Source organism: Schistocerca nitens, chromosome 6, assembly GCF_023898315.1.
Source record: "Schistocerca nitens isolate TAMUIC-IGC-003100 chromosome 6, iqSchNite1.1, whole genome shotgun sequence".
Lineage (NCBI taxonomy): Eukaryota > Metazoa > Arthropoda > Insecta > Orthoptera > Acrididae > Schistocerca > Schistocerca nitens.
Genome location: NC_064619.1, coordinates 490,333,701 through 490,361,653, shown reverse-complemented (window position 1 = coordinate 490,361,653; position 27,953 = coordinate 490,333,701). Strand labels below are relative to the sequence as shown.

Genomic DNA, 27,953 nt, shown 5'->3' with positions numbered 1-27,953 from the left:
ACCACATGACCATAAAATGGTGCATTGGTACCATATATTTCCACAATTTCAGCATGGTATCCTTTAAATATCAAGAATGAATTGCCTCACAATACTCCACTTCATTAACTGGCTGCACCGTTTTTGTAAAAGTGTAATACAAAGTTCTCCTCACACTGCCATGTAAAAAAGCAAATTCATTATCGTACAAGCTTTCTTATTCTTTCCTTAGTCATAATTTTGAAGATATAGGAAGGGTGAAAATTACAAAAAAAAAAAAAAAAAAAAAAAAAAGCTCTGTTTTGAGAGCCATTTTCAAATTTAACCAACTCTTCCCATTTTCCCATTTGGAATTCTGAAGTTGCATATGTTTTCTCCATTTTCCAGTACTTTCTAAGCAATTTGAGGTTCACCAAAAATGCAATTTTCGTGAAAAAGATTGAAAGCACTATTTCCAAGGAAAATTGTGTTATGCTTTACATTAAGACTATTTTCACTGCCAACATTAACTCAAATGATATGTTTCTTTGATGGATGTATAGTATGTTGCTTAACTATTTCTTGGTATTGTTACCTAATTTCTGTCCATGCATATTAGTTGTTGCAGGAATATTGATTTTTACCAAAGCTGTTTCAACACACAAATGTGCAAGTCTCCTGAAAACACACACACACCAGGTGTCTTTCTTAAGAGTCATCATGCATATTTCTCCGATGTTTTGACAGATATTTGGAATTTTGTTTTTGCAATGTGTAGACTGAGGTGGCCCAAACATATTGCTCGTAACGTCTTTCATGTGATGTTCAGTGACACTGGAAAATGTCAGTTTGTTCCCTGTTACAAACAAAATTATTTTTTAAGCAAAATGTGATGTGCCCATTCAACAGTGTGTTTCCAAATTAGTCAAGTGTTACATATGTTTCAGTAATGTATATTAACAGGGACTGTAAAACATGAAGAATACCTAGTACTCTAGCAGCGACTTGCAAGGCAAGGGGAAGACCTCAGGGAAGACCAACCGATTTGCCTTGTATTTGACAGATCACTTGTGCACAACCTAAACTGAAAGATTTTAAGATATTTTGGTTCAACAACCCCCCTCCCCCAATTTTTGAGAAAACTACCCCTGACATTCATGACACACAATCCACTCAGAATTGACAAGATCAATAGATGATTGAAAGCTGAGCATTTTTCATCAGCATATATGGTGTCCACAAATGCAAATTTTCCCAGAAATCAAGAAAAGAAACGTTTTTGAGTACCACTTATGTATTGATATGGTAAGAGCTGTTCAGTGAAAGTGCTACTGATGTAGCGACTAAGGCATCTGGCTGCAGAGTGGAGAACTTGTGTTCGATTCCCATTTGCTTTCTTCTTTTTCTTCTCCTCCTCCTGTCTTCCTCTTCTTCTATTCAAATTTTGTAGACATAGGAGGATTGATAAGGTAAATAAATCAATAGGGAATAATAAGGCAGGCTAATAAATTTCTCAAATGACATGGTTTAGTAAAGAATTAAAAACTTAATCCTTGTCAATTTACAAGGTCTCTTTCACTCATTCTGTTACATATCCTCGCCGCGCGGGATTAGCCGAGTGGTCTAAGGCACTGCAGTCGTGGACTGTACGGCTGGTCCCGGCGGAGGTTCGAGTCCTCCCTCGTGTGTGTGTGTGTGTGTGTGTGTGTGTGTGTGTGTGTGTGTGTGTGTGTGTGTGTGTGTCTGTCCTTAGGATACTTTAGGTTAAGCAGTGTGTAAGCTTAGGGACTGATGACCTTAGCAGTTAAGTCCCATAAGACTTCACACACATTTGAACATACATATCCTCAGTTTCCTTCCAACAACTGGGTGGATGGAACTTGTCATATAAACTTTGGAGGTGAATACACTTGTGGCTTAAAAAACAGCTAACAGATGCAACTTCATGTAGCTATTTCACTCCCTCCAAACATTCTGAAGAAAACAAACTTGGTTTATATTTAAAAATATTTCTTTTATGGGAATTAATTTTGATCCATATCACACATTCAATAACATTTTCTGAAAAAACTGATACTGGAAGTGCATCATGAATTATGCTGTGGATCATTACTACATCCATTCAGTTGTGCAATTCCCACTCGGTTTCCTGAAGGAGACTGTAATTTTGAAGTCTCTAAATAAAGTTTTTAACTTGGTGATAAAAATAAACATCTCCTGGTACACAGGTGTGCCGTTTGGTGGTATTATTTCTACCATGCAAGTCAGTTAGACCTTGTCTCATGTAAACATGCTATCACATGTGATGATGTTAGTTTGTCCATCCCAGGACTTCAGTATCAGACAAAATTTGTTATCAGTGTCATATGACTTTAAAAATTCTCAAGATATGTTTTGCAAATTGAATTCGTCTACTTCCAACATTTGGAGTACGTGAAGGTAACATTTATAACGAATTGATTAAACAATTGACCTCTTCTATATCCCAATAAACAAATTAATCATTAGTTCCTTATAAGCACAGGAAAACTTGTGGCAACAGTGCTACAGACACTGTTTTTGAATATTGCAACATGTATGAATGCATTATTTCATCTACACTACCAGCTGAGAGAAGGGTTAGTTTTTATCCCTAACGTGATAACGTGTCAACTGCTTGCCATCACAGCAATCTTACTTGGAATGAGGATTAAAATTTTAATTCTTTGCTAGTCCAAATTGTATGAGAAATTTATTTGGCTATTTGTTGTTATTGCTTATTGCTCTTCTTAGCTTATTGAGCCTATTTCCACAACTTTTGGTGTGGGGAAAATATGCGGATGGGGGAGGGGGGGGGGGCGGCAGATTGTGGAATACAGTTGGGAATTGAACAGAGATTCTCTGTTTCCCAGCAAGATGCTTTGGTCGTATGCCAACAACACTTTTGTTTAACAGTGCATACCTCATAGATACACAACTGGCAGTCAAAAAGGTTTTGTGAAAATACGGATCAGCTGACCCCATATATGTTAGTGAAAAACACTCATTTTTAAATTATATATCGATTCTGTTAATTCTCAGTTGATTTTGCCACATGAACTTTAGTAGGAGTCTCAAAAATGGGGGAAGGGAGTTAAAATATCTTAGAATCTTTCATTTTTTTTTAGGTTAAAAAAGTGACTTGCAAAGTGTGCGGATTTGGTTGGCCATGTCTGTGGTCTCCTCCTTGTGAGTAGTGTTGCTTTGTGACACACAAGGCAGCAGCAGCCAATGTGGGGCGGTCAATATAGGATCTTCAAGATGTACTGCAATTGTATGTACATGTGTGGCAGGACATGCCTCAACTTGTTATTATTTTGACAGTTGTGTGGTTGGCTGCAATTTGTTCTTCACAAGATGAGACATATACCGGCATACTTTTATACATGTTTATCTGTTGTAGGCATCTTACGACCATTCGTGTGTCTTAACAGTGTGTCACTGAAGATGGGCATGCAGCTCCTATATCAATTGGGCATAATATAATTTTAAAAATAAGTATTGTGTAGCTGATATTGAGTGCAGCCCATGTACCAGTCTAGCATAATAGAATTTTAAAAATAAATCTTATGTATCTGATGACAGTTTTAGTAATAAAAAATGAAGTTTCTGAGATTTCATATCACTAACAGTCTAATGCTCGTAGACATTTGTGAGGGTTTGTAGAAAATTCAATGTTGAATGCAAAAACAAAATTATTAAATATACCCTCTAACTGTATAGTTCAGGCCTTGAGCAGTTGACTGGCTTAAAATAAAGAAGCTGAATATTGTAACTAATTTTTAAGACTGGTGTTCTGCATAATGTGGGAGCACTCTCCCCTCCCCCCTCCTCCTCTCTCTCTCTCTCTCTCTCTCTCTCTCTCTCTCTCTCTCTCTCTCTCTCTCTCACACACACACACACACACACACACTCTTCAGGAGCTATTGCTTGACTGAGATTTCTGTTTGCACATTCTTTTAAATAATTGGGATATACAACTTTAGTTGAGTGTTCTAGATACTGTAGCTTTTTCTAGACAGTTTATAGAACAATCACTGCAGATGTTGTTTTCCATTTGCTGAATTACGATGACAATATACATAATCTACTCCTGTTGGCTTCACCTTAGGGGAGGTTGGTTCAAGTTATAAGGTCTCCAATTTTCTTTCACAAGACTTGGAGCAAATAGAAAAAATTGATTTGGCTTAAAATATGTGAGCACTCTTTTTGTATGTAGGACACAGATAATAGCACTGTACGGCACACAGAACAGTGTCTGTAGGGAGAGTGAGGACTGATCTGTGTACAAGAAACAGCGAGATTTTGTATGAATGCATGCTTTCACAGTGATTTCACCAGAAAACAGCTGGATACAAAAGGGCGTGAGCTTTTGGCCATTCACCTGCAACTGACAAGGTCACTTTCAGCTTTGGATTGGGACTAGATCGACACAGCAACAGTTGCACAGCAAACATCATCGAGACAGAGAGCAATGGAGAAGCAGAAAGGGAAATTCAATAGACTTTTGCTGCAACAACATGGAGCAGAACATAAAGTTACGGGACGTGCTGTGATCAACATGACAGCAAGAAACATTGATGCAGGTGCCATCTCAGCACTTAAGAAGGGACTTGACTTTGCTCCTTCACCATGATGCATCCCCTTCACTGACATATTGAGTGGTGTTGAACAAGTGGTTCATAAGTTTCCAAGTGATGTGGCTGAGGAAATTCGTAGAGAAACAGGCCGTATCCTTTTAAAATCCAAACCACCAGTTTCAAATATGATTAGAGCTGAACACAGTGACCTCCGTGCTCTCCGGAATGATCCTCTCACCGTCGTCCTACCAGCTGACAAGGGCAATGCTGCTGAGTTAATGGAACGAGCCGACTATGGCGCAAAAATCAGACAGATGTTGGAGGAAGACACATACCAAAAATTACCTCGGGACCCAACATGCAGAATAGTGAGACTTCAGAGCTTCTCAAACGATCATCACTGGAAGAGAATACTATTAAGAACCTCTTCCCGAAGGCACCAAGACCGCCCATGTTCTATGGTCTGCCGAAGGCGCATAAGAAGGACACACCGTTGACACCGATAGTGAGTACCATCGTATCGCCAGCCTATGAACTTGATAAACATCTGGCCAGCCTCCTCTCTACACACGTTGGACACTGTGGACACCATATAAAGAATACGGTGGACTTCATCAGTTGGATTAAAGGTCTGCGACTTGCTGAAGGGGATATTCTGGTTAGCTTCGAAGTGATTTCTTTATTCACGTGTGTCCCCATCGCAGACTCTATTGACTTGCTGTCCCAACTCTTTGACGACACCATCGTGGATTTATTTAAGCACACTCCGTCGTCGTCATATTTCTTACATGATAGAGAACATTTTAGTCAAACTGACGGTGTGGCGATGGGAAGTCCATTAGCTCCAGTAGTAGCCAATCTCTTTATGGAGCATTTCGAAGACATCGCCTTGGACACAGGTCCTGCAAAGCTGAGCTATTTTTATCGCTACGTCAACTATACCTTCGTCATTTGGCCACATGGACAAGAAAAATTAGAAGAGTTCCTGGAGCACCTCAACAGCATCCACAACCACATCAACTTCACAATGGAAGTAGAGAAGGAGGGTTCCCTGCCATTCTTGGACATGCTTGTCTGTCGTAAACCCAATTGGTCTCTAGGTCATAGCATTAACCGCAAGCTCACCCACACGGATCGATATCTGCACGCCACCAGCTTCCATCACCCAGCACAGAAAGAGTCAGTTCTGAGGACCTTAGTACATCAAGCTGAAACCATCTCAGATGCTGAAAACTTGCCGAGAGAATTGAGCCACTTACGCAAAGTTTTTAAAGAAAACGGTTACAACAACAAACAGATCTCACAAGCAGTGTCATCCAAGCCTCAAAGGAAGAAGACCTCTTAAGAAGACACCAAGCAAGTTGCATTCTTACCGTTTTGTGGTTCGACAACAGGGAAGATTAGTCGGCTCCTGAAGAGCCATAAAATAGACACAATCTTCAGGCCTCCAGCAAAGATCCGGCAACTAATGAAATATGTGAAAGACAATGTAGGCCTCAGAACACCAGGAATTTACAAGATCCCATGTGGATGTAGGCAGTTTTATGTCAGCCAGAATGTTCGCACTATTGAACAGCGCTGAATAGAACATGAAAGGTGTTACCATTTGTGCTATCCCGAAAAGTCAGCTGTAGTAGAACATGCTCTGGAAAACGGACAGCGAATTGCTTTTGATGAGACATCTATTATTAAATGGACTAATGGCTTCTGGGACAGCGTGATAAACGAAGCCATAGATATTAGAATTTCTGACTACACCTTCAATAGAGAATGGTGGATTGCGGCTGAGTACAGTGTGGGATCAGGTGTTGAAACAGGCCCGGCAGTCGCACAGCCAAAACATTACCATATATGGTGCGCGACCGAGCACCAGTGACGTCACAAGTGACGGTGCGGCTATATAAGCACGGCAGTGACAACCACACGACAGTCATCCACTTGACAATGGCAGAGGAGATCTCTGCCGAAAGCTTGTGGGCAGTAAACCACTTGACGCAGCTTGAAACCTGAGAATGTTTTATTAGCAAGATTTTCATTACAAGAGCAGCAGGTAATCATTCGTTTTCTCCACTGTGTTTTGTGATACCCTTTGAAATTCATCGCCTGTTGAGTGAGACTTGCGGTGATGATGCCATAAATGTGAAGAATGTGTGTTCATGGATGGATAAGTTCAAAGAAGACCAAACTTCATATGACAGTGAACTAAAACTATTTTGGCTTCGAATCAGTCCATTTGATAACATAGTCATGCAAGTGCAGACAGTTGTTTTGGAGAATTGCCAATTGAGTGTGAAAGCTGTTGCCTCTGAAATTGGCATTACCCTGCGATGTGTGCACATGGTCCTGCATAATGACTTGAAAAAACTGTGCTCCATGTGGGCGCCAAGAATGTGGACATACAGGAGCTGTGCATTTGGCAATTTGCTCAATAATGTTCACACATGACGATGACATGAATGGGACTTTCCATTAACTATTGTGATGGTGGATGAAACTTGGATGCCAATTTGCAGTTTTGAAATGAAGTGCTTACAGGTACCATGAAATCAGGGCATTGATGCTGTGAAAAGTGTGTGTGGCTGCCGGGACATTACATTCAAAAATGGCAGAATTTCCAGATTTTGTTTGCAACTATTTTCTGATAAAAAAAAGCAGGAGGCCTTGGACCCTCAATCCACCTTGTGCACTACCTAATAGAAACTGTAAAGTACCCATAAGGGGAAGATGATACTAAATGAAAATTCACAGGTTGAGAGGGTATGTGATGTTACTTCAATAATTACAATCAAGTCAAATTTATGTAGAACTTGGCTGTAAGAACCCACTTATCATCATGATGTTGCCCCTCACTCCTGGATGCATCCACTGATCCAGTTGGGAAGTCTTTATTAAAGTCGTCATATCCTCTCTCCACGGGGAAGCTGGCTCACAACTCTTGTAACTGGACCTTGATATCCCGAATACTGACTCTGGGACAGAGTTGACATCCAAGTTAGTGCCAAACAAAATCTATCAGGACAAATCTGGAGAGCTTGCAGGGCACCAGAGTACCTCAAATGAGGATGCCAACAATATGCTGTTGTACTGTCAGACTTCCCTCAGACACTACCAGCTGAGACCTGAAGCCATACCCAATGGTTCCCCACTGTATGATGCCTGGACCCACACTACTGTGTTACTCCAGAACATAAAAAGAATGGGATCCCTCCATAGATTGCAGAACTGTTATTCTGTGCTGAAGGCAATGTAACACCATCCGTCAGTATCCCAGTCATGACACCACTCAAACATGGCCATTTGTGTTGTGTTGATGGCAGCCTATGCATGAGATGGCAATTTCCTAGCCTGGTTGCTGATGGCTCACCAATGATTGGGATGGCACAAATGTTGCAGGGAGTCCATTACTTGTTCTCTTATGGCAGACAACCATTACTTGTTCTCTTGTGGCAGGCACAGATGAGAAGGGGATACAATATGCTTGGTGCACAATGTAGTGATCCTCTTCTTTGGTGACTGGATGTGGTTGGCCAGACCTTGACAACAAGTATGCCTGCCCTCACATTCACATGCAGTCCAACATCAGGCCACTGTCATGTTGGAATGACCCCCACAAATCTGAATATTGCACAACTCAGACAGCCAACCAAATGGAGAGCCACAATGAGGTCCCATTCAAACTGTGTTAAGTGCTGATAAACACTGTCTTACACTCAGCATATTAGTATCCTTCACACTGATCATTGTACGTCTGATGCTCTTCATGCTTCTTACATATTCTAACAGGCCTGGTAACAACACTTAAGCACAAACAAAACTAATACACTAAGGTGGCTTTTCTACCTGTAAGATAGAATTGTAATTCTGATCATTTACATACCCACAATGGAGCATACCAAGTTAGACTGATATCTGACCATGTCTTATGGGTGCTTCTTTTTTGTCAAGCAGTATATTTTCCACTTCTGTCCAAGTGAGAGGAGACTAAGTCTGCTTTGGTATCCTGGCATTCAGTCCAGATATTTTCACAGTTCATCATATTTCAGTGTAGCATCTCATTCATTATTGATCTCTTCATGCTCACAGTTATGTTTATGCATTTCCATAGCCACAAAGACACTTGTCAGTTGAAAGTTGTTTCTGTATGCCTCATTAACTGATTTACACAGGGTGACTGAAAAATTCTCAATCCACCCAATAAAGGTTGTCAGTAGCCAAAATGGTTATGTCTATTCTTCGATACAGTCCCCTTTTAGGGACACACCCTTTGCCACCAGTGCTGCAGGCCCATTATACCCTTCTTGTGGAATGTTTCTTTCTGAATGACAAAAAGAAAGTCCTCTACCACAGCCACGGCATCATCATCTGATCAAATATGGGTTCCAGCTAGATGTTTCTTGAGCTTAAGGACGAGATGAAAGCCGTAGGGGGACAAATTGGGTGAATGTTTAAGCAGTTGGAAGCCACAGGACTCGATGGAAGGCTTTTCAATGACGGGTATGTGTGCAGGCGCATTGTCCTGATGAATGTTTTATCCACATTTCACTTTGATGGCCTCCCTCAAACACATTAGATGAACAGCATAATATTCTCCATGTACTGTTTCACCTTTTTTGAGGTATTCAGTCTGGGTAACCCCCCCCCCCCCAACCCGAAAAAACAGAGGCTATCACCTTGCCAGCTGACATGACTGACTTGAACTTCTTCGGGTGGGTGAGGAGTGGTGTTTCCACTGTTTCAATTGGACACTGGATTCAGACTGAAAGTGGTGAGCCTATGCTTCATCCATTGTCACAAAACATTTGAGAAATGTCACAGGAACTGCCTCAAAAGTGGTCAAATTTTCGGTACATATGACATGTGTCTGGCATTTGTCTTCTGGTGTGAACATTCTTGGGATCCATCGACATGAGACCTTTGGCATAAGCACAACTCTTATGATGTGTCCGGCACATTCCTGTGTTATGCCCACTCTCTTTGCAAAGTAGTGTTCTGTCACATGCCAGTCTGCTATGATGATATCCTGCAATGCAGTAATATTTTCCTCTATGTTGGTCATTAATGGATTTCCACTAGTGAGGTGCATCTTGACCAGAAGTGTTGCCCCACTTGAATTCTGCCACCCACTTTTTCACATTCAAGTAGGAGGGGAATCCGTTCCTAATGTCCTTGTCAGGTCATTGTGGATCTCCTGTGCACTCATGGCCTTTTTCAGCAAGGACTAAATGACCGCATGCTTGCACTCTATCCATTTTTCAACTGTGTACACCTTGGACACTTCAAGCTCCAGTATATGTAACAAAAAAGATATTAAGGAAAAACTTGGTATGTCACCATGTATGAAAACTCCACCACCTGTCCAAACAATAAAACCATGTTTTTATTACTGCACACCACTTGTTTAAGGTATTTCAAATTAGTTAACATATTGTGCCAATCTTCCGTTTCCAAGTGGTTGCCCTGGATCACGAGGTGCATTTTCAGGTTTTCCATTTTCAAACAGCTATGATTATTGTTGAGGATTGTTTTGTGCCTGGAAAAGCTTCTCTTCCACATAACAGGATGTCACAGGAACACATTTGAAGGTGGGGTCACTACAGGCCAGCTTTAGTTTGTTATCTTCAAATCTTGTGACATTCCCAGAAAGACTGCCACAAATTTTGTGATTGTGGATTATCCAGGACTCTTCTGGAGAACACTTTGCAATTGATTGTTCACTTTGTCAGCCACAGGACCATGAGCTTAACCCAATTCACTCTGCACATGAAGCACAATATCCAGGCCATCACACAGCTGAGTACCAGCAGCTTCCACTCATGTGATGTCTTTTGATACCACAGAAAAGTTGATACTGATGTATGCACACCTTTCACAATTTTGACAGCATCTGATTTGTCACTATCAAGCTCACAAAATATTGTCTTTATTTTGGTACAGTTGCTACAATAATACTCAGCAGCATTAAGCCAAGAACCACACATGTATGAATGGGCAGAGTCGGAATCGGCAGTGGAGATGCTTGTTCCTTGAATTTCTGAAACTGTAGCGGAGCTTCCACATACATTTTCTTGCCACAGGAAATTAAATTTGTCAACATCATGGTAATTTGATCACACCTCTTCTGCTGCTCTGTTTAACACATGTGCAGAGTAAGGCAAGGGAGGTACAATGTACTGGGGTAGAGAATCTGAAGCTCCTTGGCCACTTACGTAATGTATCAAGCATCCTCTGTTACTAGCAGTAGCACATTCAGTGTTCACACCATGTGGTCACATAAGCCTCATAGAGTCATCAAACAAAGTGGCAGTTGTCAAGTTGTTTACTCTCTTGAAAGCTTCACATGTCAGGAGGAACATTTCTCCAGCCCTGTCGACTTTCAGAACACCAACAAAACCATTTGCAACTTAGTGCATACACACATCGGGTATGTCATCTGTGAACACACAGACCATTTGATCAGCTACACTAATTATTATTTTGTTGCTTACCTCCTCATAGCACATTGAGAAGTAGTTCTTCTCTATGTAGACTCATCTGGAACTGGGCATTTCATGTAAATCTCCGAGAACTATCTGAAGTAGCGATTCTTCAGTTTCTCCAATTGGATGTTGCAAGACACCATCATCTCTCACACGTGCTTGAAGAATGATTTCAGTCTTAAAGATGGACCTCTCTCCTCAGATAACAGTGTTTGTCTATTGTCGTTTTCAGCACTTTTCTTCACACAGTTTGATGGTATTACAGTGTTGTTGCACATTCAAGTCCTTTTCTGCACTAACTTTAACTTCGCATAGTTTGCAAAATAATATTTTCCCCATCAGTGCTGAAAAATTTATCTTCAGAATCACAAACAAAACATCGCAACTTCTGCTTTTGGAGCATCATACTTTTGACATGTTGAAGCAGACTGAGATTGTATTCAAACTGAACTGTGTGACAATGTCCATCTTTGTTGGGTCAGAGAGAATTTTGTCGATCCTGTGCCAAACTGTCTTACGTCAGCGAACCAACTAGTGTGTTACACTACTTGTCTACTATAATCCTGATAAATAAAGTACTGTAGTAATTGTTGTGCTTATTTGTGACAATATCACCTGAAACATTGTCATGTGAGCAACATTTTTGTGTTTTTATTCTTGTGGCCTGAAAAGAAAGACAAATATGCATTTTGGAAAAAGGTTGACTGAAATACGACCTATTATGGCAAAAGTTAGCTGAAAGTATCTATTACTAAAAACAGTGTACATATGGGGTTCATATGCACAGTAGAAATTCATTTTTCTGCACTGCAAAGCCTGGATACATGTGTAAATTGTTGTAGATTTCACCCTGATGTTCAGGAAAAAATATGAATTCTCAATAAAATCCAAGCTCTATTGAACACAAATGCATTCAGTTTAATAACTGGTTTTGATTACTGCAATCATCATCAAGTTATCTAAAAAAGAACGGATGTTAATATTTATAAATAAAAGCATTAGATAAGTTACAACACTGTGATCACATGACCTGAGAAGCATTTAACAAATAACACACCTGATTTCATAAATTTAGCAAAAGAAGCAAATCAAATTTTTAGCAATGATTGGTATCATCACAAAATATAGAAGCATGTTGAAACTGTGATGAATACACGTAGCATGTGTTGTTGGGCCATCATTAGCATGCTTCCTACCATGAAAGCCTAGTGAAAGAATGGCTAACATAAGGTGGAAAAGCCATTGAGCATCAGTTGAAATGAATTGAGACATGCAGTGCATCATTATATGCATCCAAAGGACATGCTCATAAATCAGCATTACTTAAACATCTCAAGGTTCACATGATGCAAGTTGGTCAGTGGTGATGTGCCACTAAACCTTTGTTTTCTTTATTATTGTGAGCAAGTTGCAGTGGATGTCTACATGAACTGTATTTTATTCTCAATAATGCTACTCTTCAGTCTTACAGAAAATTATGGTGGGTTTTAGATGTACAGTGTTTATCCTTCCCTTTCCATCTAACTTAAAAAAATCATTCAGCTTATCTATTTATAACTAACAGTATTTAACTTTTGACAAAATTTTCCTGTCACAAATCTAAGTTTTTCAGATTTAGTAACTAGTGGAGTAAAGGAAACACTCACCAAATAGTTGAGGTACTGAGGCATCAGTTGGCAATAAACGAGACTGAACACTTTGCTAGCTTTTGGGAAAGGCAGCAGGTGCACAGGATAGGAATGTGGCACCATTGAAATTTTTGTGGTGACAGATGGGGAGTTGTGCACAGCCCATAATGACATAGAGGATTGTATTGGTAGGGGAGATGACAATGACCAGGAGGAGGAGTATCTGTGGAGAAGATGAAGTGTGTACTGGATGACTGAATTTAGGTTCCTGGGGCAAGGTGTAGCTGGGTTTGGGGAAGGGGCTTGCAGAGATTAAAGCCAGTTGGATAACAGGAACAAGGAATGTGTTGCAAGGACAACTCTCCTCCATATAACTTAGAGGAGGTATATGGGGAAGGACCCAGATACCACTTGTTATGAAACAGTCATTGAAATAGAGTCTATTGTGCTTGGTTGTGTTTTGTCACGGAGTTGTCAGTTCTGATCTTGGCCAGTTTTGGCAGCAGCTATTCACATGAGGGGACAGCTGGTTGGTAGTCATGCCCACATAAAATACTGTGCATAAATTACAGCAGAGCTGACATGACATGACTGATTTCACAGGTGACTCTTCCTCTGACAGGATAAGATAAGCCTGTGACAGGACTGGAGTAGAATCTGCTGGGTTGGTGTATGTGATGGGTCTTACTCATTGGTATTTCATAGCGATATTATCCATTCAGAAGGGCTTGAAGGTAGGTATGGTGTAACAATGGACTATCACATTGTAGAGATCAGGTAGTTGTAGAATAGCTCTTCGGGAGGGGATGGGAAAGATTGTGGTTAGGGTGTTCCTTATTTCTGTGCTCAATGATCAGTTGTCATGGCAAAGGATATGATTCAGTTGTTCCAGTCCCAGACGATGTGAAGTGGCAGTGATAGGGAGGGGGGGGGGGGGGGGGGGGCAGGTGTGTTCTTTTGCAGGTGGTTCCAAGGATGGTTGGAGGATTAGTGGCATGTGTGAATACAGCATGGAAAATGTTTGGAGACTAGGTTTGGTGGAGGGGTAAGGGGTGTAATGCCTGGTGAAGGACATACTAAGATCTTCAGCATACTGGGTAAGGGGTTGTTTACCACTAAAGATGTGCGATCCATAAATGGCCAGAATGTATGGGAACTTACTTTGTGTGTGTGTGTGTGTGTGTGTGTGTGTGTGTGTGTGTGTGTGTGTGTATGGGTGGGTGGGTGGGTGGAGGGGATGGCAGCTATCAAAATGCAAGTGCTCTTGACAGTGATCTTCTTATGGAGAGAGGTGTGGATTAGAGAAGTGGAGGTCAACATCTAGGTAGGTGGCACATTGTGATGTGCAAGACCAGGTGAAATGAAAGGTTGTGATGGAATGTGGATACTGTCCTGGCCCTGGGTGCAAATCATGAATGTGTCATCAGTGAAATGGAAAGAGGCATGAGGTATGGAATTTGGGTAACTAGGAAGGTTTCCTCTTGATAGCTCAGAAACAGATTCGTATGGGAACTTTCCATGTGAGTGCTATGGGCTTGCTATGTATTTGTTTGCAAATTCTCCTTTTAATATAGAAGTTGTATAATGTAAAGATGTAGTTAGGTAAGTTTATAAGGAATGAGGTGTAGGAGAAGGCAAGGCCATGAGCATGAGGGTACGTTGGTGGTTGATGTGTACAGAGGTAGTGTCAGCAGTGACGATTAGGGAGACAAGTGGTAATGGAGTGGGTGTGGCTGACAGTTGGTGAAAGAAGTGGTCCATATCTTTGATAACAGGAGCCTTGCAACAGGCAATGGGTTTAAGATTTTGATAAAAAAGAGTAAGTTTTCTTTGAATGATAAGACAGTAAGCAGCTACATTGGGGCCCTGGTTTGTTAGATTTATTTATGGATTTTGAAAAGCTTAGGTATTTAAGGTTATGTTGGACTTATGGGATGGGATCACTATAGCAAGGCTTGTAGGTGTAGAGTCAGACAGTTGGCAGACACCTTCCTCCATGTAAGCATTGTAGTTCACCATTATAGTTGTGAAACTTCTTCTGCAGGGCCTATTATTAAATCAGAGTCTAATGTGAAATTGTGGGTGACTTTTCACTGTCGAGAGATTTGTGTACTTGTGAAGAGACATATTAAAGCAAAATGAGGCCAAGTTGGAATTAGGGAATTCCTAGATGATGACCAAAGCCTCCATCCAAAACCGTCCAAAAACCAACATTGCTCAAAATTCTGAAAGCCTTAAACTTGCATTACCCCCCCCCCCTTTCCTGCCCCGCCCCTCCCCCAAACCTAGCTGCAGACATTTCCTGTGTCATATTCACACATGCCCTTAACCTCTGACTGCCCTCAGGAACCAACTTCAAAAGAGCACCCCTCCTTTACCTGCATCATCCTGGAGTGGAAAACCTAAACCGTGTCTTTTGCCTGGACTTTGACAATTTGTCATCATTCCCATAAATGAGGAGCATCTTACTCAAAATCTTTCCCCCCCTTCCCAAAGTACTAATATGCCACCCACCCAAAAGGCACTCTGTGCTACTCCTTTCTTACACAACACCTACTTCCACACCTTGCTACATGGAAAATATCCCTGTGGAAGATCCAAGTGCGAGACAATGCAATCACCGAGCAGATACTGCTCCAGTCCAGTCACAAGCTTACCTATCTTATCACAGGCAGGGCCATCTGTGAAAACAGCCATGTCTTATATCAGGTCACAGTATGTTTTGTGGGCGTGATTACACACTAGCTGTCCACCCTACTAAATAGCCATTGTCAAACTGCAGCCAAGATCAGATTTGACAGTGCAGTGGCACAACACTGTTGAGCACAATATGCTTGATTTCAGTGGCTACTTCATAACCTGTGCTTTCTGGATCCTTCTCAACACTAAATTGCCTTAAGTATGTATATGTGAGTCATCCTTGCAACATATCCTTTGTTCCTGTAATCCTCCTGGCCCAAATCTACCTATCCCCAAGCCCCACACCCACCTGCAGCCCTGCCCTATGACACTGACTTCAGTCATCCTGTATTCAAACGCTCTTCTCCAAGTCTGTCCCTTAGTCTATTCTATCTCTCCCTCCCCACTCACTCTTCCTCCAAGTCATAACTCCTCGATCCAGCCAGAACGAGCCCATGCGTGTCCTATACTGTGCACCTGCCTGTCCCCTCGCAGCCATCAGCCCCCCTCTCCCTGCCCATTTGTTCGTGTGAGTGCACGTGCGAGTGTGTGTTTTGTTTAATGAGTTTGATCTGTAAACTTCAAGACAATCTACTGTATTTTATGATACTAAATATGCAAATTTTGGAAGAAAATAACACAAGGATCAGTTGCGCGGTCTGAGGCGTCTTGTCACAGTCTGCACGGCTCCCCCCATCAGAGGTTTGAGTCCTCGCTCAGGCAGGGATGTGTGTGTGGCATCCTTAGCATAAGTTAGTTTAAGTTAGATTAAGTAGTGTGTAAGCTTAGGGAGCAATAACCTCAGCAGTTTGGTCCCATAAGAACTTACCTCAAATTTCCAACACAAGGATCCAAACAGGTGACGAAAATGAGTACCATAATGTAGATTAAACATGGTAAATAGTTAATCAACAAATAAAAAAGGGATATTTGAAGTGACTGTGACAAATCACATCTAAAATCAAAAGGCCATCATGCAAATACAATTTTTGTGGTAAACAAGGGCATAAAAAAGTGAGGTACTTTTTAGGAGACACTGAGTGAACCACATGCAGTCACAAAGCTTATTTTTGCTTATTTATCGGTTGGCCACTTCCAAAATATGCATTAAAATCCTTTGCTGCATGAACAGTAGTTGCATATCACACATTTTAATAATTTAAATTACTGAAATGAGATTAATTCTAATTTTTAATCTGGAGTAATACTGACAAGCGACATCAAAGAAATATTGTTCTTTTATATACACATGTTTGTGTGAATGTGGAAGTAAGTGTAAGAAAGAGTTAATAACATGTTTTATTTTAAAAAGGTTGAATACCTGTGCATCATTATCTAACTGAAAATTACAGAAAGCAGTATTAAAATTTGGTATGTTCATTTGGCCTCTTAAATCCAAGAAGCGGCAGAGTACTACCTACACTGAATGAGGTCAGTACTAAAAGATGGGGATGTGAGATGCTAGAATTAGTGGAAACAGGAAAAGGAGAGTGTACATACCTTCAACCAGTGAGAGGTAGGAATTTATCCCTGATGCTGATTTTTGAAGTGATGAGGAAAGTAATCCTTCAAATAAGATATTAATTAGTACGGAAAGGTGACCACTAATAACTCTTTTTTGTTTTTCATCCATCTTCTTTTCTGTTTTTTGCCTAGTTCTTAATTGTGATTCTCATTTCTCTTCTTCTTGGTCAATTTCTACATCTCATTCTGTCCTTCTAACTGAATTCATAACATGACAGGGTGTCAAAAACTTGATCTTTGAGTCTAGAATCCAGAATGTATGATTTAGTCCTTTATTCGCACTTGTCTTTAAAAATTGGAAGAGCATGGCAAGATTTTAATTATTGCTGCCATATGTTATTTTATCACATGTGATAACAATGTTTGCCTGCAGTTCTGGTTAGTCTAGCTTGCTGTAAATGATGAATAAGGTTGTTAAGTGACTTCTCACTACCCCGTCATTTCATAACATCCCAACACAAAAGTTACACAGGTCAGCTTGCTTTATACTACCATAATGATGAGGTTTATAGTTTATCATAATACAATTCCTTTCCACTTTCCAGCTTGTTTAATAGTATAAGGATGTCAGTTTGTCTTTTTTTCTGTGAGATCTTTACATTCAGGAGTTATGGCTGTGATATTGATGTTGGTATTTTAACTTTGTTTCTCTTTCCATATATTTTCTTCAGTGCATTATTCTTCCTAAGCTCAGACTTGTGGGGGTGGGGAGAGATTTGTGCGGGTTACAAGCCCAGATGAAGGATACTTATGTGCCTGTTCACTGCTCTGTGTCTTCTGTGTTTGGTGAGAAACATACTCAGTCATGAATTTTCCAGCAATACAAAAATTTTCATTTGATCTATTTTCCAGCTTGATTTGGAGACATTCTTTGAACTACGTGACATGGACCTTAGAGAAATTGGAATAACCAGCAGAGAGGACCGCAGGAAGATTCTGAATGTTATTGCTTCCCAAAGCCATTACTGTACTTGACTTCTGTGAATAGATTTGTGTAAAATATTTATTGAATAACTCTGGACAAGGCATAGTCCTTTGTGTGTGCGTGTGTGTGTGTGTGTTTGTTTGTTTTACTTGTTATGTTGTATATTTGATTTAATTTTTAGATGGCGATTGACTATAATGTAATTAAAAAATGGACAGTAGCAAAAACATGATGGCGATTGACTATAATGTAATTAAAAAATGGACAGTAGCAAAAACATATAATGTAAAACTACTAATTAAAAACTCAGTAAATTGTGGATAAATTTCTCCCACTTTGTTGCATCCAGTATTTTTGTAATGTGAACCCTAACAGAAATAGGAACTGATTGTCGGTTCATGGTGTCTACTAGCACCATTATCAGTGGTTTTATTAAAGTATTTTGAAGAAATTTGCTGAAAATACCTAAAATTAATTATTTAAAACCTGAGGATGCTAGAAAATTGAGTGCCAAATGAAGAAATTGGAACAGTTCAGACATATTCTTCTGTTTGAGTTCAGTGGAGAGGTGACAGCAACGGAGGCAGCCAGAAACATTTTTACCATGCACTAGATAGAACACAGCAAGAAAATGGTTTTCTTTTTTTTAAAAGAGGACTGTTTTGACATTAATGACTCTCCATACTTTGGATGACCTTCGGGGTTTGATGAAGAATCAGCAATGATCCATGTCAGTGTACTCGACAACTGGCAAAAGTGACGAACTGTGATCACTCCACATTTATGCGACATTTGCATGCAATGGAAAAGGTTGAGAAACTGGGTGTAAGTCCTCGTTAAAATTGAAAACACACTTTCTCAGCCTCTGACATTCACACATGTGTATAATACGTAAAACTGGTACTAATACTGTCAAAAACTGTGAGGGGAGAATGAGGTAATGCTTGTGACTTCCACATACAGGTCCTACAGGTCATGTTAAATTAGGAGTGCTTAATGAAATCCAGTCAGTTGGAGATGAGTGCAAGTTTGATAAACCCTTAGTTTCCAAGCTTGGTGCTGATTAGCATTGACAGCTCTCTATTACAGTTTTCTCTGGACATATTTCTGTGACCATCATTTGGCACAACTGTGAGATGATGTCAAAGAGAATGGACTGTTATACTAACCGCTTGGATTGTGAGTACAGTACACACCTCTACAAAAACAATCAGCCACAAGCACTTCACTGGGTAAGACATTTTGGAGGAGTGGGGTTCAACTGTCTGTCCAGCCATTGACATGTAGGTTTTCTAAGATTTCCATAAATTACTGGAGGTAAATGACAATATAGTTCTGCTCAAAGCATGCAGCTGATTTTCTTCCCATGTCCCAGCTGATACTGTCCTTTTTCTACAATAACTTCGTCATAAATTCACAATAAATTTTAATCCTCCTTCCTTTCAGTTTCAGAGTGAACATGTACCAATTGCATGGATAGCTGTTGAGACAAAACTTTACTGTGATTCAGTTTGTAGTACAGTTAAGCTGGCAGGTACATTCCCCCTTCCTCCCAAACACTCATATTTGTGAGGCTGGTAATGTTGTATCCCGCAAACATAAGTCTGGAAAGCCAGAAGAATTTTCAGCCAGACAGTATTAATGTGACATAGTATATCTATCAGTAAATACTCTTGTGGTAAAACAGCCCTAACACTGCTACAAATGGAGTGAAGGAGAGAAGAATGTGGCATGTAAGGTAACTGATAGCAGCCAATATTAGTGTTGAATATATAGTCATCAGGAGAAAGAAAACTGGCGTTCTACGGATCGGAGCGTGGAATGTCAGGTAGGTTAGAAAATTTAAAACGGGAAATGGATAGGTTAAAGTTAGATATAGTGGGAATTAGTGAAGTTCGGTGGCAGGAGGAACAAGACTTTTGGTCAGGCGAATACAGGATTATAAATACAAAATCAAATGGGGGTAATGCAGGAGTAGGTTTAATAATGAATAAAAAAATAGGAGTGCGGGTAAGCTACTACGAACAGCATAGTGAATGCATTATTGAGGCCAAGATAGACACGAAGCCCATGCCTACTACAGTAGCACAAGTTTATATGCCAACTAGCTCTGCAGATGACGAAGAAATTGAAGAAATGTATGATGAAATCAAAGAAATTATTCAGATAGTGAAGGGAGACGAAAATTTAATAGTGAAGGGAGACGAAAATTTAATAGTCATGGGTGACTGGAATTCGGTAGTAGGAAAAGGGAGAGAAGGAAAAATAGTAGGTGAACATGAACTGGGGCTAAGAAATGAAAGAGGAAGCCGCCTGGTAGAATTTTGCGCGGACCACAACTTAATCATAGCTAACACTTGGTTCAAGAATCATAAAAGAAGGCTGTATACATGGAAGAAGCCTGGAGATACTGACAGGTTTCAGGTAGATTATATAATGGTAAGGCAGAGATTTAGGAACCAGGTTTTAAACTGTAGGACATTTCCAGGGGCAGATGTGGACTCTGACCACAATCTATTGGTTATGAACTGTAGACTAAAACTGAAGAAACTGCAAAAAGGTAGGAATTTAAGGAGATGGCACCTGGATAAACTGACTAAACCAGAGGTTATACAGAGTTTCAGGGGGAGCATAAGGGAACAATTGACAAGAATGGGGGAAAGAAATACAGTAGAAGAAGAATGGGTAGCATTGAGGGATGAAGTAGTGAAGGCAGCCGAGGATCACGTAGGTAAAAAGATGAGGGCTAGTAGAAATCCTTGGGTAACAGAATAAATATTGAATTTAATTGATGAAAGGAGAAAATATAAAAATGAAGCAGGCAAAAAGGAATACAAACGTCTCAAAAATGAGATCGACAGGAAGTGCAAAATGACTAAGCAGGGATGGCTAGAAGACAAATGTAAGGATGTAGAGGTTTATCTCACTAGGGGTAAGATAGATACAGCCTACAGGAAAATTAAAGAGACCTTTGGAGAAAAGAGAACCACTTGTATGAATATCAAGAGCTCAGATGGAAACCCAGTTCTAAGCAAAGAAGGGAAAGCAGAAAGGTGGAAGGAGTATATAGAGGGTCTATACAAGGGCGATGTAGTTGAGGACAATATTATGGAAATGGGAGAGGATGTAGATGAAGATGAAATGGGAGATAGGGTACTGCGTGAAGAGTTTGACAGAGCACTGAAAGACCTGAGTCGAAATAAGGCCCCAGGAGTAGACAACAATCCATTAGAACTACTGACGGCATTGGGAGAGCCAGTCCTGACAAAACTCTACCATCTGGTGAGCAAGATGTATGAGACAGGCAAAATACCCTCAGACTTCAAGAAGAATATAATAATTCCAATCCCAAAGAAAGCAGGTGTTGACAGATGTGAAAATTACCGAATAATCAGTTTAATAAGCCACAGCTGCAAAATACTAACGCAAATTCTTTACAGACGAATGGAAAAACTAGTAGAAGCCAACCTCGGGGAAGATCAGTTTGGATTCCATAGAAATATTGGAACACGTGAGGCAATACTGACACTATGGCTGATCTTAGAAGCTAGATTAAGGAGAGGCAAACCTACGTTTCTAGCATTTGTAGACTTAGAGAAAGCTTTTGACAATGTTGACTGGAATACTCTCTTTCAAATTCTGAAGGTGGCAGGAATAAAATACAGAGAGCGAAAGGCTATTTACAATTTGTACAGAAACCAGATGGCAGTTATAAGAGTCGAGGGACATGAAAGGGAAGCAGTGGTTGGGAAGGGAGTGAGACAGGGTTGTAGCCTTTCCCCGATGTTATTCAATCTGTATATTGAGCAAGCAGTGAAGGAAACAAAAGAAAAATTCGGAGTAGGTATTAAAATCCATGGAGAAGAAATAAAAACTCTGAGGTTTGCCGATGACATTGTAATTCTGTCATAGACAACAAAGGACTTGGAAGAGCAGTTGAACGGAATTAATAGTGTCTTGAAGGGAGGATATAAGATGAACATCAACAAAAGCAAAATGAGGATAATGGAATGTAGTCTAATTAAGTCGGGTGATGCTGAGGGAATTAGATTAGGAAATGAAACACTGAAAGTAGTGAAGGAGTTTTGCTATTTGGGGAGCAAAATAAGTGATGATGGTCGAAGTAGAGAGGATATAAAATGTAGACTGGCAATGGAAAGGAAATCATTTCTGAACAAGAGAAATTTGTTAACATCGAGCATAGATTTAAGTGTCAGGAAGTCGTTTCTGAAAGTATTTGAATGGAGTGTAGCCATGTATGGATGAGAAACATGGACGATAAATAGTTTGGACAAGAAGAGAATAGAAGCTTTTGAAATGTGGTGCTACAGAAGAATGCTGAAGGTTAGATGGGTAGATCACATAACAAATGAGGAGGTACTGAATAGGATTGGGGAGAAGAGAAGTTTGTGGCACAACTTGACTAGAAGAAGGGATCGGTTGGTAGGACATGTTCTGAGGCATCAGGGGATCACCAATTTAGTATTGGAGGGCAGCGTGGAGGGTAAAAATCATAGAGGGAGACCAAGAGATGAATACACTATCAGATTCAGAAGGATGTAGGTTGCAGTAGGTACTGGGAGATGAAGAAGCTTGCACAGGATAGAGTAGCATGGAGAGCTGCATCAAACCAGTCTCAGGACTGAAGACCACAACAACAATAACATATAGTTTCCATTGGGGGTACAATGTACTTAGCACCCATAGATGTGTTGGGTGTAGAAGGGGGTGAGGGGAATTGGGGACATAGAAAAAGAAAAGTAATATTAATGTAATATCAATAGCTTTTGGGAGTTGTTAGCTGACTGATGTTAGTCCTCATGAAGTCACCTTTTAGCCAGCAACTGTAAAGCCTAATATCAAATCTGAAGTTTACAATATCCAATGATATTTATGCCTGTCAAAGTTTCAGCTAAACATATAGCTGCATAGTTTGTTTACTTTCCTACCAGCATTCACCAGCCTTGTCGCTATGTACTGCCTCAAAAATCATTCTTCACTGCTTCCTGCCCTTCTCTGTTTCCTCACAATTGACTCCATTTCAAAGCTTCTGTATATTTCCATGTCATCTTCCCATCTGCTTCTTGGCCTATCCAGGGGTCTTTTTATTGTAGTGTGGGCAATGAAAGCTTGCTTTGGAACTCAGGTCTCTGGCATAGAGATTACAAGGTCTCTGGCAAATGGATTACATGACCTACCCATTTGTGTCGTTTGTCCTTTTAATATTGTAAAATATGGGACTATTCCATGATCTCAATTTTTTATTGCCCTTTCTTGTCCTCCAAGTATCTCCATCTCTCACCGAGCTCCAGATGCTTCTCATCACCTTTCTTTCAAATATTAGAAGCTTTCGCATCTCCATTTTATTAGGTTTGTGTGAAAGTTTGTAGAGTTTTTCCATAAGTTTAATAAACACAATAGACACACACAACAGAGACTTTAGTTATCGGTAATATATTCCCGTTCATTATTTGCAACAGTCGTACAATGCTGGGGTGACTTTACAATTCCACAACTGTAGAAACCGTGTGGTTTTGAGGCAAAGAACTCATCAAACCATATTTGGAGCACATTTTCACCCGACACCCCAGTGGGCTTGCCACTCTTTGGCAGGTTAGTGCTTGGCTACCACGGGACCCCAGCCTATGCAGCATCGTTTCTCTTCCATGCTGTATGTCTATCGTCTTGCACTTATTTTTCCATTCCCTTGGGGAACATATCTGGGATGTCTTGGAAATGTATTCTGCACATTCAGTAGCTGATATCAAACAGTCTCCCCACTTTATTTTCATTCCTTTTTTTCTTTCTTTGTACCCCTTCCCTTATCCTTCTTCCACTTCAGCGTCTAGTTTTTCTTTTTCTTCTTCCTCCCTGTGCAGTGCTGAAGGCCAGTCCATATGACTTACACATAACAGGTGATTAGGTAATGCGAAATACCCAGCCCCGCGTTGACAGGTAGGGTTCACACGTACCCCTGGTACAGGCCAGGCCCAGGGAGGGGTGATTGTCTGAGCTGCTACCTTTCCAAATTGCCGATTGGTCCCTCTGTCAGGTGTTTGGAAATTGTGACCTGAGGTGTGAACATTCACCTAAGGCGGGTGTGCTCCCTTCTGAGGGGGGTCCCCAGAAGGAGAAGTGCACCATAGGAGACGCTGGCAGTCGTGGGGGATTTTCTCGTAATGAGCCAATCATCATTTTCACAGTCAATGTCTACCAAATATAAAAGGAATGAGGCTAACAATTCAAAAACCCTCTGAGCTGCACCACGGTTCCTTGTGGTTTATATACTGAAGAGGGGCAGTCCTTTGCTATGGTAAATTCTTTTATCATTCAGAAAGCTGTTAATGCAGTTGCTGACCATGTGAAACCCTGCCCTCTTTTATGAAATGGCACTTTGCTTTTGGAGACTACTTCAAATTCCCAAGCACAACAACTGCTTGCCACTTCACTCCTCCATGGCTATCCTGTGTTCATATGAAGGCCCATTGAATGCTGAGTTATTCCCATGGTTTTATTTACACTAGGCTACTCGATGGTCTGACCGAGGCACAAATCCGAAGGTATCTCTCTGATCTGGGTGTCTTTGCAGTCCATAAAGTGATGAAAAAGGTAGTTGCATCGTTAGTGCCCACATGCACTCTTTTTCTCACTTTTGATAGAGTGGCACTTCAGTCAAAGATCAAAGCAGGCTATGAAGTTATCACAGTCTGACCATTCATTCTGAATCTGATGCGCTGCTACCAGTGTCATTGTTTCAACCACACTCGAATGTCCTGTTGACACCCGGTCAACTGTGTAACCTGTGGTAGGGATGCTCATAAGGACAAGTGCCTGCCTCCTCCTTTCCGCTGTATCAACTACAGTGGTGACACCACTCGCGCCCTCCTGAGATTGTCCCAAATATCTCAATGTGCAGGCTGTCCAGGAGATCCAGGTAAAGGAAAAACTGCCTTACCTGGTTACTTGCAAGTTTCTGGCTAGTCAGGGGACTGATGACCTCAGTAGTTAAGTCCCATAGTGCTCAGAGCCATTTTTTTGGCTAGTCGCAAACCCTGTGTTCTACCATCTGGCACTTTCAGTACTGTTCTTGCTACATCTCGCTCCATGAAGGACATTTCCATGCAGACCTGAAACCTCAAATTCAGCACTGCGGTTGTGAAATTGCCCAGTGTCATGGTAGCATCCCATCTCCTCCTCCAGCTGTGCCACAAGCCACCAAACTTTTGCCTCACAGGGTGAAGTCACCTGCTACACAACTGGCGGGCTTGAAGGGCAGAAAGAATACTCCCATAAAGACTTGCTATGACCCTCCAGCCAACAAACATCTAGGTCTTCCTGTGCCAACCAGAAAGGCTCCAAGAAGTCAAAGTCAAACGGTCTTCTCCTTTAGCGACTTGGAGATCCTCTTTGGCAGTGTCGCCACTTAATACTCTCACTCGGCCAACCTCCTTGTTGCCGGTGTGCACCACCAACCGATTTTCTGCCCTGGGCTCCAGACGTGGACAAAGGCAAAATACCGACACCTTTGTACGTCTAGTGGAGTAGGATCCTCCAACCTCTGTGCCGTATAGCAGTGAGTCTTCGAAGGCTAGCACTTGGCTGCCGCCATGGTGATACCACCTCATTTTTTCCATCTTCCCCTTTCCTCATTATGACTCTCCTCTAATGGCACATTCGCAGCCTTTGATCCCACAAAGTGGACTTCGGCTGCTTGTTCTTTGCCTCCAGTAAACAAAATTGCATCCTCACGACCACTTTGAGCTCTCGCGTTTCTTCCCGTTTCGTTTTGACCTTTCCCCTGAGGACGGCATCCCATCTCGTGTGGGAGTCATGCAAGATGATGATCATAGTCAACCGATCTCCATGACTACCCAGCTTTGTGCCCTCTTGGCAGACCTTCCCAATCACCTTAACCTCATCTGCCTTAACACGGAAGCACCCACATTTCTATCAGACTCTCAAACACTTATACCCATTTGAACATTTCCTTCTGCACCGCCCAGCTTGGCCATCATCTTAAGTGGTCTGTTCCCTATGACATGTACTCGAGTGACCTTTACGCATTCTATCCAATCGCTGACTCCCACCCCACCTATGCACACCCAAATGGTGGCTTTCTAAGGCCAACTGGCAGCTTTACTCCTCCCTGGCGACCTTTTAAGAATAAGAGTTCCCTGTTTGTGATGACCATGTAAAATATCTTACAAGTGTTATCCACCGCAGAACATTCCGTTCCTCGCACTTCCTCTTAGCCGCGGCATGTCCCGGTCCTGTGGTGGACTGAGGCATGCCGCAACACAATTTGTGCACGGAGATGCGCTCTCCGCATTTTTAACCATCATCATACAATGCCCAACTGCATTCGTACAGACAGTTGCATGCACAGTGTTGTTGCATTCTTCGGGACAGCAGAAAAGCTAACTGGATTTCCTTTACTAGTTCTTTTAACAGTTCAACACCATCTTCTGTCGTGTGGGCCAACCTCCGATTGCTCTCTGGTGCCAAGGTCCATTCCCCAGTTTCCGGCCCGACAGTAACATATAATTTCATAGTGGACACTGCTGCATCTCCAACTCCTTGGGCCGCTATTTTGCAGACATTTTGAACTCCATCCTCTATCACCCTGCCTTCCTCCATGGGAAATGAGTGATTGAGACTCAGGTGATACCCTTCTCTTCTCAGAATCATGAGTGCTACAATGTTGCCTTTACTATCAGTGAGGTAAGTGATGTTCTCACTTCATCCTGATCTACCGCCCCAGGGTCGGACAATGTTCACGTTCAGATGTTGCAGCTTTTGTTCCTCCATACGCAAATCGCATCTGGGCAGAGGGCACGTTTTCCAGATGCTGGTGTGAACCCACTGTCATACCCATAACTAAGCCTGGGAAGGACAATCAGCTTCCTTCAAATTGTCGCCCCATTTCTCTCACCAGCTGTGGTTGCAAGGTGTTAAAACATAGCCGGCCGGGGTGGTCTCGCGGTTCTAGGCGCTCAGTCCGGAGCCGCGCGACTGCTACGGTCGCAGGTTCGAATCCTGCCTCGGGCATGGATGTGTGTGATGTCCTTAGGTTAGTTAGGTTTAAGTAGTTCTAAGTTCTAGGGGACTGATGACCACAGATGTTAAGTCCCATAGTGCTCAGAGCCATTTGAACCATTTGTTAAAACATATGATTCATGCCCAGCTGGTATGGTGGTTCCAGTCTCCCAGTTTATCAACCACTGCTCAGTGTGAATTTCGAGTGTGCTGTTCTGTGATTCACCATCTCATCCCTTTGTCAACCCATGTCATGAATGGTTTTCTGCAGAATCTGCAGAAATACCAGACTGCGGCCATTTTTTTCTGATTTGGAGAAAGCCTGTGACTCCTGTTGGACAACTGGTATCCTCCATACTCTCTACATGTGAGGCTTCCATGGTCGCATGCCCCATTTTCTTCAGGACCGAGTCTTTAAGGTATGTGTGGGTTCTACCTTGTTTCACCTTTATACAGGAAAATGGTGTGCCTCAGGGTACTGACCTGAGCATCATCCTCTTTCCTATCACCATTAATCCTATTAAGCCCGTCTCCTGCCAGGAATCTCCAGCTCTATCTTCATTGACAATTTTGCCATCTATTGCAGTTCTCCACAGACTTGTCTAGCTTAAGTGGCATCTTCAGTGATGTCTCGATTGTCTTTAGTCATGGAGCATCGATAATGGCTGTCATTCTTCCACTGACCAAACTGTTTGTATGAATTTCTGGCAGCGCAACAAATTCTTCCACCATCTTTACATCTTGGACCTATTGCTATTCCATTCGTTGACACTGTCATGAAATTCCTGTAGCTCATGCTCAGTAGGGAACTTTCTTGGACATACTGTCTGGCCACCTGCTGTACGCGGTCCTTCAATGTCCTACGTGTCCTCAGCAGTACTTCCTGCAGAGCAGACTGGATCTCCTTCCTCCGTTTTTACAGGTCCCTTGTCCATTCGAAACTAGGCTATGGATGTTTCATTTATGCATCTACACATCCATCCCTTTTACACTGTCTCAATACAGGGTGATTCAAAAAGAATACCACAACTTTAGGAATTTAAAACTCTGCAACGACAAAAGGCAGAGCTAAGCATTATCTGTCGGCGAATTAAGGGAGCTATAAAGTTTCATTTAGTTGTACATTTGT

The 27,953-nt window shown here is 41.4% G+C and overlaps 1 protein-coding gene across 3 annotated transcripts in view; it reads left to right on the top strand.

Moving 5' to 3' along the window:
• LOC126263156 (uncharacterized) overlaps positions 1-27,953 on the top strand; it is a 163,080-nt gene that overhangs the window by 121,031 nt on the left and 14,096 nt on the right. For 2 of the 3 annotated variants that reach the window (XM_049960191.1, XM_049960190.1), the window contains exon 7: positions 17,716-18,012. The exons of the other annotated variant lie outside the window; for it this stretch is intronic. In XM_049960191.1, coding sequence (XP_049816148.1) covers positions 17,716-17,838 — 123 coding nt within the window. In that variant the 3' untranslated portion in view covers positions 17,839-18,012. Of the gene's footprint in view, positions 1-17,715; positions 18,013-27,953 lie in introns of those variants that run through there. 3 annotated transcript variants of the gene reach the window in all.